Source organism: Solenopsis invicta, chromosome 7 (genome assembly GCF_016802725.1).
Source record: "Solenopsis invicta isolate M01_SB chromosome 7, UNIL_Sinv_3.0, whole genome shotgun sequence".
In the NCBI taxonomy this organism is placed as follows: domain Eukaryota; kingdom Metazoa; phylum Arthropoda; class Insecta; order Hymenoptera; family Formicidae; genus Solenopsis; species Solenopsis invicta.
The window spans coordinates 435,292-449,757 of NC_052670.1; the positions used below are offsets into that span (position 1 = coordinate 435,292).

At 40.4% G+C, this 14,466-nt stretch overlaps 1 protein-coding gene across 3 annotated transcripts in view; it reads left to right on the top strand.

Moving 5' to 3' along the window:
• The window catches only part of LOC105193487, a 66,509-nt gene that overhangs the window by 17,656 nt on the left and 34,387 nt on the right, over positions 1-14,466 (top strand). For all 3 annotated transcript variants that reach the window (XM_026135689.2, XM_039452153.1, XM_026135688.2), the window contains exon 3: positions 1,208-2,320. In XM_026135689.2, the coding sequence (XP_025991474.2) occupies positions 1,208-2,320 (1,113 nt within the window). The remainder of the gene's footprint in view (positions 1-1,207; positions 2,321-14,466) is intronic.

The following is a 14,466-nucleotide window of genomic DNA, read 5'->3' on the forward strand; positions in this document are numbered from 1 at the left end:
GCATAGGGTACGTTGTACCCATATGTGGGGAACGAGGGTAGTCTAAGCACAAGTTAAGGAGATAATGAAAAACCGGGCTGTGTGGTGGGTGTTCGCTCGTAGACGTTGCATTTTCGTAGCGGAAGTCACGGTACGCGGGTACACGGGGGTCGTGTGCGCGAGGCGTGGAGCCCGCATCGAGGTGACATTTCTTCTTCCTCTCGTTTAGCCTTCCGTGACGCTTTCGGACGCCTCCCTCGAAGCGGCACGTGCTATTACCAAGGAGATCCTCTTTGAATGATCTCTCTTTTTCGGACTCTTCTCATTCGCACGCGCGTTTGATCGTTACATCGTGGCTTTCAATCTCGGCTTCGGAACAGAGAGAGACGCGTGCGGATGCATAAAATCGGGGAGAACACGACACAGAGATCGAGTTCATTGACCCGCCGCGCCGTCACGCGCGCTTTCATACGGAAATTTTTCAAGTTCGGACAGAGAGGCGGGAAACCTGTTGCTCCCGCGTAAAAAAAAAGTTGTTTGAACTCTCGTCGTATAAAAAACAATTTTTATTATGTGAGGAGAAAAACCTTTGTCGAGAAATCGGCTATTATTACCACAAATAAATAAACGAGAGAAATAATATTAACAATACAAAAGGTAAAAAGGGTTCTTCAAATAGATGACAAAGAAATGTACAATACCGACGTGAGTCGCCACGGTTAACAATGCGCGAGTTTAACAATATACAAACGTTTTGATTCTGGGATCTTCGGATCCTTTTCAACGAGTAAGCAGCCAATAAAGCGATATGGAAATAGGGTAACAGACAAATAGGCGAACCAGCGCGATGTCTCTGCTTCGAACAATTGTGATTCATCCTGAATATCGTCAAATAGTAAAGAGGTAGATGGGAATCGAATGGGAAAAAGGTTGAAAATAATAGTTTCAAATAAATAAAATCTAAAATATGTGAAAATGTAAAATTACACATTATGTATCGAGTGACACGAATCCCATCGATTCCACTATAAACTAATTATTGGTCTATTGATATTTACCGATTCTATTTTTTTTTATAGCCGCAAGATACATGAATATTTTTACCCTATTCTCTCGTAAAAGAAAGTTGTATCGTTAACATTCAGGTTAACGTTGCAGGCGTTTCGATGACACCCGCATAATTCGAGCCGACAAAGATAAGATTAAGCCCGCATTTTTGTGTTTGCAGACAGGAAGCGGCGGAATCGACAACGACCAATCCGGCGTCCGAGGATGTCTGCTCGGAAGGTTCCGAAGTGGATTGGTCGTGGCTCGAGGAAGTGGAGTATCTACGAGCCGCGGAGTCACTCGCGGCTGCTGGAGAACATGGCGAACAGGGGGGGAAGGTGGGGGCGGGGGCGGGGGCGGTGAACGGCGGCGGCACCCCCACCAATGGGAGCGCGGGACGCAGGCGCGGCTGCGAGCGTCGCGAGACGGCAACGGGCCGCAGTGTCGCGATGTCCGTCGCCGCGACGGCAAAGTCCCTAGCGAGTGGTGGTGGCGGCCCGCGATGGCCACCCTCTGGCGGCGGCGGCGGCGGCGGTGGCGGCGCGCTTCTCCTCGATCGTCAAAACAACAATAATAACAATCGACGCAGCGGCCGCGGCAGACGACACCGTCGGCATCGCAGCGGTAACAGCAACAATAACGACGACGACGACGACGACGACGACGACGACGACGATGATGAGGCCGCGGCAGCGCGTTGCAACGCTACCAACGAAGCGGTCGATCGCGAAAATCGCGACGGCGCTATCGCGACGACGAGAGCGACGATGACCGCCGCCGCGAATTCGTGGATGCGCGCATCCATGCGGCGTCTGCGTCATCTGCGATTACCCGAGAGCGCCAACGATTCGGCCACCAATCGGCGCGCCGTAATCGTCTCGGCGCCGAATTCGTTGCCGGATATCGCGCTGATCGCGCCGGAGATTCTCGCCGCACAGACCAACGGCAGCGGCACTTCCGGCACGCTGCTCCGACCTTCGAGCGCTCCCGCGAGAAACGCGACGGCGAACGGTGGTGGCGTCGCGACGCCGCGCCGAGCCGGCCGACAATTCGCCGCGGGTAGATCGCGAGGGACGCGAAATCGCGAGGCATCCTCGAGGCGGGCGGCTAACCTCGGCTCCACGATCACGACCAGTGACACCTCCACTACCATCACCACCACCACCGCCGCCGCCGCCGCCGCCGCCGCCGCCGCGTCCTGCGGCAACACGACCTGCTCCAGCTCGTTCGCCGGTGCTTCCAGCAGCGCGCCCTCCAGCACGGCGACCAGCCCGCAACGCGCCGCTTCGAGAAGGTAAGTGCGCGACGAATTTGTAATTGCCTCTGGACTTTTTACCTTTAGAAAAATATTGAGGTACCAAACGCGAAACTGTAACGGCATGCTAAACAATGCACAACGCTCGTAGAGAATAATTTTTCATTGACTCTTACTTTTCGAAATAACGGGTTGCGTCATTCGCTAGATCGGTATCGATATAAATGCTGCTGAAAACTTAACGCAAGGCAGGATAGCAATCTCTGCGCGTCAGCTTGAATATTCTTTGTCACGCTAGATGTGCAATATCCGGAGGAGATAAGTTACTACTCACGGAAAGGCAGACGCGCGATGGTCGCGATTAAGAAATGTTCCGTGATCAAAAAGCGTCGTTGTGGCCGGCCGGACGCGATGTCCGAACGTTTCTCAACATCTTTTCTGAAAGGCGCAAAAAGCGCGATCTTTATGGCTGGCTGGATTTCTCAGAGTCCTCTCCGGTTCTTCGTCTTCTCTCTCGACCTTGCCATCTCCAGATCTCTCGCCGCACAGTCGCCATACTCGGCGGTGCGCGGCGGAAGCGGGAATGAACGTTAGCGATTCGGGTGTTACTTGTTGCTGTTCGTCCAAGCTTGACGAACTCTCTGACGAACGCTCGGTGCATTGGCACTTTGTTTGCACAATCGCTTCGGTCACGTAACTTTGTAGTGTCGTGGCGTTAGAAAATAATTATCTTTGCACACCGGATTCTTTCTCAGCCAAAGTCCCCAATTAGGCCTGTTGAAAATCGATAATCCTTGCACGTACCTCGGCGTTCTCGCACAGTTGGATATACGTAATTGTCGTAATTGATTGGCAACGATATCAGAAACTGGATGTATCGACGATCCGTGAAGGACGCTACGTGTCTTGCTGTTTGCACGTTGAACGTGATAAATATTTTAACTCTCGTACGAAAGCAATCCAATCTGCTGTTTGATGAACCTTAATTCAATACAAAAATAAAATCGAAGGAATGGACTATACATAAAATAAATATACTCTAAAACTTTATAGAAATACTTAATTATTAAACAATGAGAGGAAAGGAAATATTATGAAAAATCGATATCGATGTGCAAAATATAGAAATATATAAACAGAAGAAAGTAGTATCGAATCAGCAATCATTGTCTTATATAAGCGAGAATATTCAATTTTCATTAAAGAATTTGGTAATCTTGTACAAACATTATTTACTTCAAAGAATTTTATATAGTTTGACCAAGAAAAATATTTTTATTTTTAAATACGTTTAATAATTTTCATGAATTGAAAGAAAAAAGTATCGAATTGGAAATAACAATAGCTTCAAGCCAAGAATTAGAATTTTTTAATCCTATTATTATCAAAACAATTACATTTTACTTTTACTAGATGAATATTATAATATTGAAATAAAAAGATACATATATGTATATAATTTAAGATTATCAAATTCTTTAAAGATTTTATATTTTTTGCTTGTACATACCCTATACAAGACAATGAGAGTTGATTTGATAGTAATTTTTTTCTGTGTAATAGTATGAGAGAACCGTTTTTATATGGTATAGTGTCTATGTTAGAGTTTTCAGTTCTTTCCTTCTATTCAGTTCTTTTTATCTAACGGTCCTTGATATGCGTCACTGACTGTGTTGTCATACATTTCAATTGCAAGATTCATTCGTTCGCAATGTGTCTGACTATCTTGTTTTATGTCCCTCTTTATCTAAGAGAAGTCGAGAGAGAAAAAGAGATTAAGAGGGACACAAAATAAGATATTTTGAATTATTTTGAATCTATATTTTATTAGTAACACACTGTATTTTATTTTTCCTCGTATGATGCTTCCATGTTAAAAAATTGTTGGTGGAGAGCATTACACGTACTTAACTAACCATTTTTAATTGCTGCGATCAGTCACATCAGTGACCCACATAGAGTCCAATAATAAACTTTTCAATGTCGCCCGTAGGTAACTGTAAATTATATCTCGTTTTCTAGCATCAGGTTTAACGAGTCCCGTTTATGATTGATACTAAAATCACCAGAGTTTCGAGTTATCATACTTATTGCAGTGTAACCGACACTTTGTCAGCGACTTTAATCGCGATGCACCATCAAATATATGCCACATGTGAGACGTAATTTATCGTGCCAAGATGAAACGGCAAATCTTTAAGTATAATCATGAAAGATTTGCTATCATTAATCTTCCAAGTTCTTTCTGTTAATATTTTATCCTTTGTTTAGAAGAATCTCTCTGTTAGATAAAATTATTGTTCTCGATAATAATAATAATAATACAAGATATCTCGATTCACAAACAATTTGACGTCGCACGAAATTCAATGTTTCGAGCGCGAACAAATTTGAAATATCGAAGGCCGATAATAAGTTTATAAGAATTCGATTGGTCAGTCGTGTCAATCGAGCAATCCGATCGCGTGAGGACAAAGATTTCATCAAAGTCGACGATCTTGAACGTCCTGAGATTGTTTTGCTGTCAATAAACCGTGTAACCTGTTGCACAATCCGCTCTCCTGAGCAAGCAGCAAAATCTGTTGAAGGTGACGACGAGAATCCAGTTTTTCCGCACGTATAGCGTGAGAATGCAAAGCAACGGCAATTCTCGTAACGGAAATGCAAAACGGAAACGATTCGTTACTCCGTGCGCGATGTCTATTCGGATGCGCCTATTAATGAATTTATCAATATTTAAGAGTGTCGATCGGCGAGAGATCTCCGCTCGCGATCGGCGTAGAGGGCTAGGCGAAGACTCGGCGAAATTCTTCGCGCGCACCGCGGACCTGTCGAATATCATCCCTCATTGAAATCTCGATTTAGATGCGCGTATTAGGCACGCGTAGAACTCGAGGCGTTCGCGTCGAACAGGATTAACAGGATCGACGGCCATCTGCAGAGCGCGCGACTCTTCTTCGCCCGAGGCGGACGAGGCGGACGAGGCGGACAAGCGCAATGAACGCAGCGATTTCGATCGGTTCGAGTTCGTGAAACGGCTTGAAACGGTTTCCCTGTCAATGAACCGTGTCGAGCTGTTTCTTCGTTCTTGGAAGCTGCGATTATCTCGATTACGTCGAGCTCCCACCGAGAGAGCGGGAACGGTCATCGTCGATCGCCAATTATTCCCCTTTCATTAAGAATTTTAATGCAATTAATAACGTGACGTGATTATCCTCGTGTACGTCACGTTTCTGCAATTTAATGCGTCCTATATTTTCGAGAGATAATAAATCCAGTTATGAACTGACTCATAGTTGAAAAATACACGTTGACGATATCTACGTTGGATTTTATTTCGATATTTATTTCCAAGAATTTGTTAATAATTATTTAGATTCACACGTAAGTGGAGAGAATACCTTCAATAGTTTTTCTGATTTTTTCAGGGTACATTCAAGAATAAAAAGGTATAATAAAATTTGATGAGACAAAATGATACCGTTTCGTTGATATGAAAATTGATATGATTTCTCTTCCACGAAAATTTAATTGACTGTAATTTTTAAACGCAGAATGTCCTGAAATTAAATGCCAAACTCTGGGAGAGTGTAAAGAATCGATAAATTAAGAAAAAGTCTTACACATTTGCTCGTTTTGAAGAAAATTGTAATAAACAAGAAAATATGGGTAAAAAAACTTTTCGCGATTTTTTCCAAAACGAAGAAATAAAACACCTGCAAATCTATAAAAGATTTTGTTCGTACTTTATCGATTCTCTACACACTCCCGAAATTTTGACATTTAATTTTAAAAGCAAATTCTGTTACATTCTATTTAGGCGAAAAATAACCTGTTTTATTTACATCCTTAAAATCGTATCCGCGATTCGTCGAAATTTTTTGTTTGTTGAAGTTAAATATAATTCGTTTTCGTTAAAAGAATCCATTCCCGTTTTTTCAATTCAAGGAAATGTTTGCGCGTGTAAAAAATGCGAATAATTGCCAAATAATTGATATCTATTTGTGTCGTTTTTTTCTGAAAAAAATTGTGTAGAAGAAATAAAAAAGTACTGCTCGTAATAACTTCTCTGAGAGAGAGAGAGAGAGAGAGAGAGAGAGTGTGTGTGTGTGTGTGTTCACTCTCGAGATTATCGCACGATATAAGAAGGCGTTAATGAGAAATCTGAATCGCGATACAAATGGTAACAACGCGTTGTTTTGTAATTGCGAAGAATTCTTCGACAATGGTCGGTCGTATTTGGGTCAGTCGGCTGCTACGAGAGTAGGCAGTACCGGGTCGACGACGGTGCGCCGCGCCGCGCTGCCTCATGTAAGTTACCGTAACGGTATACCGACGATTATAGCCGCGAGGATATCCCGGCGTTGGTGTTCTATAATTGTCTGGATGAGTTCGCTAACGCGAGAGGCGGCACAAGCGCGATTTTATTCTCTTCGTCGCGTTTAACGACTTCTCTCGAGAATTTCAACGTCGCCAAGTTTGAGAAATCCCTTGGAATAAAATTCCTCTAAAATAAATCTCGATTCCGAGTGTATTTTATTTGTAGTCGAGTAAATTGTCGTGTTGTTCTCGCCCATCGTTTCATGAGAACGAACGCAACACGTAGCACGTCGCGTTCGGTCGTTGCACTTAATTCTTTGTGCATACTTGCTTTTTCCATCGTCTTTTCTCGGTAGTCCTATTGATCTCGGTGCGAGGGTCGTGTGTCGTCGTGTCAATGTAAACGGCGACTTTTAACGCGTATGCAGACAAGCTTGTAAATTCAAACGTGACTCGCCTTTATGATCCAATTCACTAATCTTGATTTGTGCATTTATTTTATCTCTACAATCTATGGATTCTTTTTCAACGTTTGTCAATTGAAGAATGGACGAAAGTCATTAGATAATAAAACAATTATCTTCGTGAGATGCTCGATTTATTTCTGATTACGAAAAGAAAGAATTCTTTTAGATAAGAATAAACATATGATATTGATTTCCAGCAAACAAGGTGACGTTAAGACATTTTTAACACGTCATTTCATGTCATCTTGTTTACTTATTAATAATTATCTAGCAATCTTTTTGTTCTTGTTTTAAACATATTTACTTAAAATACTCTTTAAAATGTTTGAATAATAAAATTTTTTCAAAATTAACTTTCAAGTTAATTTAATCCTTCAACCGAGTTAGTTATCCATTCGTGCAACTTTTAACGCAACTAAATTAATTTTAACTTTAACTTGATTAAAAAGATGTATTAACTTATCCAATCCTGAGTACAGTAGAGTTTACAATGTAATAGTAAAGTCTTTAAGTAAATTTCGGGAAAACGCAGATAAAAGAGACAGGTAAAAATTCGGAATAGCAGTGACTCGACATAAAGAGTCGACCTCCGTGTGCGCAGATTGTATCGAGACGAAAAGCATTCTTCTTCCTCTGTGCCGACAACTCTTGCAGTGCATTTTTTGTCGTCGTGCAGCGTAGATCTTCCGTCTTATTACACGGTCCAGTTCAGCCACTTTCGCGAGCATCCTTTGTTTTTTGAAAAGTACCGTACGCTCTTATGTTCGCGTGTTCAACGCTCGTGAATCTTCATTACTTTGCCATCTCAAATTATCAACGATTATGACGTTTTTTCGTCAATCGAGACGTGTTATACTCAACGAGTAAGTGCTCACTAATATTTCAAAACTAACGTTTCCGTGTAGAGATGTTACTTTTATATGTTCTACGCTTACGCTATACGAAATTTAATTATTTTCATATATTTCTCAAAGAATTTTTGATTACTATGTTTTTTGTGAAACGAAAGAGAAACGAGAAATATTTTACAATTTAATGCAACATTAAATTATCTTGCAACATTTTTTCAAGTATATCCTAAGATTCTTTATTTCCTCTTAGAAATTCGATCGGCGATTGGAATTAAATAAATATGTTAAATTTCAAGATCAACTGCAACGTAATTGTTGCAAAATGGTTGTTTTATTTATAAAGCTACCTATAAATAACAGTGCTAATCGCTCTCGCTTCGTACATGCTTACACGGGGTTTCAAAGGGAATTTCGTAGCAACCGTACGATGAAAGGGTCAATGGTGATATTAGGGTCGGTATACCTAACGTACACATACAACGAGTTGTTTGTACTTATTGATTATTTCTCAGGTACACAGCCGCGTTGCCTATCGTGAGTTCCCCCAGAACAGGTAGACACTGTAACGGTGACTCCGGGCGTATCTAATCTCCCTTCCTGACCCTAACGATTTTTCTTTATCAATAAGGTGGAACCGAAGGTGGAACCGAAGGTGGAACCGAAGGTAGAACCATCACCGGCCTTGTCCATAATAATTCGAACGTACTGAAATTTATATAAAGAAAGAAAAATCGCACCTGTTACGATTTCATAATTTTCAATGTCTGTGTAAGCATTGTTTGATCATACCGCTGGCGTACACAAGGCATATCCGGTGTACTCTATAGTCTTCACCTGTCGCGAGAACAGATGATTTCTTGAATGGACGTTCTCCCTGATGTTACAAAAAAAACATGCCATTCAAAAGAGAAAAGAGAAGTAGTGCATGGTCACAGAGTATTATTGTTTTAACGGGAGTTTGTTACTGTAGGACTTGGGATGTTTACTAAATTAATTATTCAAACATTGCAAATTTGATCGATATCTATTAATAAGGAAAAAAAATTGTTTTAATTACGCTTTATTTGAATCCGATATCAAAAGCGGACAGAATTTTAAAAATAACTTTATGATTATAAAACTTTGTTTTAATTTAATTTTTAACAATGCTAAGTAATACCAAGTTTTCAATTTCGTTCTATTTGAAGTTCATGCTAATCGAATGGGATGGATTTATACTCAAGTTTATTAACTTTCAAATTCTAATTATGAGCCCTGTATGAGATTACTATATTTTTCAATTTTAGCATTGTTGGGTTACATTTAAATTAAACGATCCACAAGAATTTCTAAAATCGAGTTTCATGATAATCAAATTATTTTTATGAAATTTAGCCCGTATATTAATTGAATTGTGAATTTTAAAATTCAAAGACCAGAAGCGAATTCAACGATTTTGAAATTTCTTAGAAAACCAGGTCTTCCATAAGCTATTTAGTTAGAAAACTCTCTTCAAAGGGTTAATTATATTTAATAAATCTCATTATACATATGCAAATTCTATGGTTATGAATGAAACACAAACATGACAAAACATACAGATGTAGTACGTAATTTAGCAAGAAAGCTAAGCAATTAATATAAGAAATATAAACGTAAACGTCGTAGAATACATACAATGTATAATAATCTTACGAGATTGCGAATTTATTTGTTCCGGGCAAGCCATACTTACCTTTCATAATTAGCTATCTGGTAATATGCGACTTGACGCTCGAAGGATTTTCCGTTTCCGCGAACTTTCGCTTTTCGCGGACTTCCGAACTTGGGTAGCTTTGCTCTTTGGGGGGTAAGGATAGGTTAAGCATGTGGAACGTGAAAAAGTGAATCGCTCTGATAACCGACGGTAGGCGGGCAACCGGTTCTCCATCATTCTGTAATCTTGTCTCTCCTCCCAGAAACTTTCCCCGCGAATTTTTCGAAATTTTTTTCCAATCCCAATCGGATTTCACTTTGTAAGAGTCTCCAGTGCTGTACAATCGAACTTTTCAATCTTCGAATGTTAGCTGGAAATCAATAACTAAAGTTTTAAGCAACTTTGCGGAAGAAAGAGTATAGAGAAGTGAAAGTAAAAAAAAAAAAACAGTCTGCGCATTATTCTTATTTTGTGACAGACACATATCGAGTTCTCATTATTGTTTGCTAAATATTAATTGCTTTTATCGAATACTTGTGCTCGAGTAATGGAAAAAGACCGCGAGGCGGTCATATCGAGGTGGCTGACGAAAGAATTGCAATTTATGATTCGTCCGCGTGCATTTTATCACGTTCGCAGCGGCTCATCATGCTCGGCTAGCTTTTTAAGCGCGCATCCGATTCGCGATGCATGTGAGAGATTTATGAGGCGCAGTCTCCAACAAAGGGATCTCGAGGCCAACGTGTTATTTTGCGTTTCGGATCATCTATCCAGAATTCCGCATATCGCGCGTACTTCGCGAGAATTCAATTTCACAAAGACGCGAGACGGTCTCAGTGACATTAGCGAATCCCTCCGCGAATGTCAGCCTCGTTAAATTCTCGATAGATGCGTGCACACGTTTCTCTCTCTAATGAAATTTAATTATTGCGTTAAACGAGTGGTATTTCAACGTACAATTCTCACACGAAGCTACGACGCAATTCTGATATCGACGCGAACGTCTCTGATTCACGTCTCTCTGCCTTAATTCTCCTTGTCAATTCCACCGTCCTCCTCCGATCTCCGACAAAGTCGAACTTACGCCGCTGCTAGTCTTACGCGCGCGGCTCGCGCGCTTGTCAGAACGTGAGCGAGCGAGCAACGTATTCTCATCAGACAGCCGGTCAGGAGTCAACGGTTGTTTCGAACCAATTACCCAAGTCTGACAGGCCGCGCCGACCGCGCGTTGTTCAAACGCGAACGAGTCTCTCTTTGTGACGTTTTCGCGTTACTATGGGAACGTTCAAACTCATAAACGCGTTTACTGCTTGAACGCACGTCTGCGACTGATGTATATCTCGCGAGATATCTTGGCGAGCACGCGAGTTTGCTGCCACCCTCGCGATCACCTTTTACCGTAAAAGACAAAAGTTTTCAACGTATCGTTCGATCTGTTCGATAATAAAAAGTATAGTTTTTTACGAGTTTCTTTTACGTACTCATCAAGTTTAGATGCAAACTAGAATAATTTCGACTCGAAATTAATTTTCGATTTGAATCAACTTTAAACAGTTTGAACTATTTGATTATTTCAATCCTGAGATTCAATCACCTGACGTTTCCGAATACTTTTACCAATATCAGGTCGCACAAATTATGCTTTAGCTGTGATTATGACGCTAATTTAGAGATCAAGTCATGTAATGGTGGACGTGGAAAATTAACGAGAATATAATAATCGTCGCTTTCTCTAGCGCTTAATTATTATTAATCGCTGAGACATTTACTACACTCAAGAGTATCGATTCCACATTCATTGGGAGAATCTATTCCTCTTCGAAGGAAGGCACTTTTACATCCGGCGTGGCGGTGCGGCACGCGGCGCGCGGCGCGGCGCCTAGAAACGCTGGCTCGTCACATGCGTATCCAAATGGCGTATTTAAAAAGCGATAACAACCGGAGCTCGAGCGTGTTATTCTTCTTTCAGACTTTCGTGTTCCCCGCCAGTCACGGCAAGCGTAATCGGTGCCTCGGCTGTACGAGAAACGTCCTGCACGGTTGCAGTTCAGGAGAGCAAAGCGTGGCCGTAGTAACGAGTAATTAGAGCGTGACCGAAGAAGCTAAGCGTTACTTTTCATGCTTTTAGAAACGCTCGGCCTTCTCTCAGATAAAATCGTACTTTAACCGAGAGATTCGCTCCTTTCGCCGCGCGTCGTTACGAGAAAAAAAACCAAAACATGTCTCGCATTATCGCGCACATTGTATCCCTGTCGTTATGAGAACGGCCTGGAGTCGCGTGCACCTTTTGTTCTATGGCAATTAAATTTTATTTTTTTTTTATTTTTTTTTTTTCGAAGAATATCACTTAATAATTTAACAGATGAGGTTACGCTTACCCTCGCTTCGCAGATCTTTTCTGTAACGGTAACATTTTATGGCTGCGGGACAATGAAAAGTACACGTTATTATCTCAATTCCTTTATATTCTTCCTTCAAACTAGCCTCATAATTACGTGCGTGTGTGATCACATTCTAGAAAATGATAAGAGCCCGTAGCAAATGGATGGGGCGTCTCTGTCGCACGCACTTTTCTTTGTTTAACTTTTCTTCCGAGACTCTCAATCATTTTCAGAATTCTTTCAACTTAAACTTCTGTAAAGCATTAGATATGGTCACCTTTGCTCGTTTCACGTGGACGCACGTATCTATTCCTCTTAAAGCGTCAGGTAGATCGAGCAGTTATGGGGAAATGCGCCATCGTTGGTCCTACTCCGACTTCCTTTTTTGGACGTGATAGCTTTAAGATTTGGTCTGAGTCATTCAGCCATCTCTTCGTGACTACGCATACGCGAATGTACATCTATTTCCTATACTACTGCGTCTGCTTGAATTAGGCTAATACAAGGCCAAATTTTATCCTTCTAATTTATCTAAAGAAACTTTGATCTTCGAAATCAAAGCTACACTCATCAGAATGGATATTAATGTGATAATAAGGCGATTTTTTTACTTATAAATGAATGAATATTTATTCGTTCCCCTTAGAGTTACAAATTTTTTTTAACACAAACATCTTATCTTTTACTTTTCATTTTTTTACTTATGTTGTTTCTTAAATAACCGACTTAGTTGTCACACTTTATTAATTATGCGTTATATTGCGCTTCAAATATTTCTTCAACATTTGGGTCTTTATTTGACAAAGGAGGAAGTCTTATTCACCTAGCAGCTCGGAGTCACGCAGGCTTAAATCCGCGCCATTGCCTCTTTGTTTCCGCGAGGATGCCTCAGGAATCTTAATCATGCCGTGTCACGGAGCCTTTCTCAGAAGATAATTCGGCATGTACGGCATATTCAAATCGCGATACATTGCAAAAGCGACATGTATCGTGTTAATTTCTCTCGTAATTGCGTACATATACACCGTAATAATTATTATTAGCAGACGCGTAAATTTCCGCGGTTGTAGGAACATCTCGCGAATAGCAAATAAGAGGATTATACGAAACGATTAATCGAACGAATTAATATATTACGGGAGAACAGGTGAAGGACGTAGCTATTGAATTTTCGACAATTATATGTTGAAAAAAGATTTGAAATTTGATTGTAAATTCTCGACTATTTGATAAGAAATATGAGTGATTCATAATTTTCATTAAAATAACCAGACAAATTTGATTATGCGCATTTGGTTTACAGCCACATTGAAAATATGACCTGATTGCATTAATTGGAAATCTGATATTATAGATTTTATCAATACGTCTTTTATTACAAACAAAACATTCGAATTATTGTAGGAATTATTAGGTTTTTGAACTAAAAATTATACTATCAAAAAATACATCTTTTGTTAGATTCTGAGTGCAATTTTGAAGATTTGTAAGAGAAACTTTTCTATTAGATTATAAATAATGTATCACAATGCTGCGCCTCTTACTCTATCTTGTATAATTTTTTTTTTGTGAGAAATAGAATGCTGTCAAGTATCAATTTAATGACAGTGTTGCGTACTGATATATACTAGAAGTTTTTCACATTCGACCAGAAAGTGTTAATCAAATCCTTTTAGTTATTATACCTAAATATTCTGGTTACATATCAAAATTATAATTATAATTAGAATTTCTATTTACTTCCTTAAAAATTTGTTTAATCAAATATGTCTTGTTAATTTAACAAGACATAATTGTTTTTTTTTACAAATATATGATTGGAATTAAAATCTAAATTAAACCAGAATTTGTAATTAAATTTTGTTAAGTAATAGAAAAAAGATAACGTTTGGCAAAGGATGACGAAAAAAAAATCAATCGTAAAATATGTTTCGCAAGTGCGAATAATCAATTTTCATTTCTGGCAATATTCCGCCTAATGCTTTTAGTCGCTTGTACAACACGAGCGTGAAATATAGAGTCGTTTTAACAGCGTTTTCGCGTCGACGGAAATGACATTATCGGGTAGGTGCGAATAATAAGTGCACCGAGCAATGCAACTCGCGGATGAAAGCAGAGGAAAAATCGCTGCTTGCGCGTATATGCGAACGCAGTAAATTTTTCGACGATCGAACGTCGCGTTCGCCATGCACTTTCTGGCGCGCACATGTGGTTGTTACACTCGCGTATAATCTGCATAATAAATGCATCGTCGACTCGTTGGATATGGGCGTGTGCATTTCTCCGTCCTTCGTTTCGTCTTTCTCTAACCCCATCCTTCCGTCCTTACTCGATACTGCACTCGGTGGTCAGAGTGCGTGGCTCCGGTTCGCCTTCCTACGCATGATACCTTTGCCTTTACGAAACTGCGATACACTCGTGTATTGCATACACGACGAGCATGCGAAACACTGCTCGTGCGCGAGTTCGTGGATTATAAAACTCCGGTTAT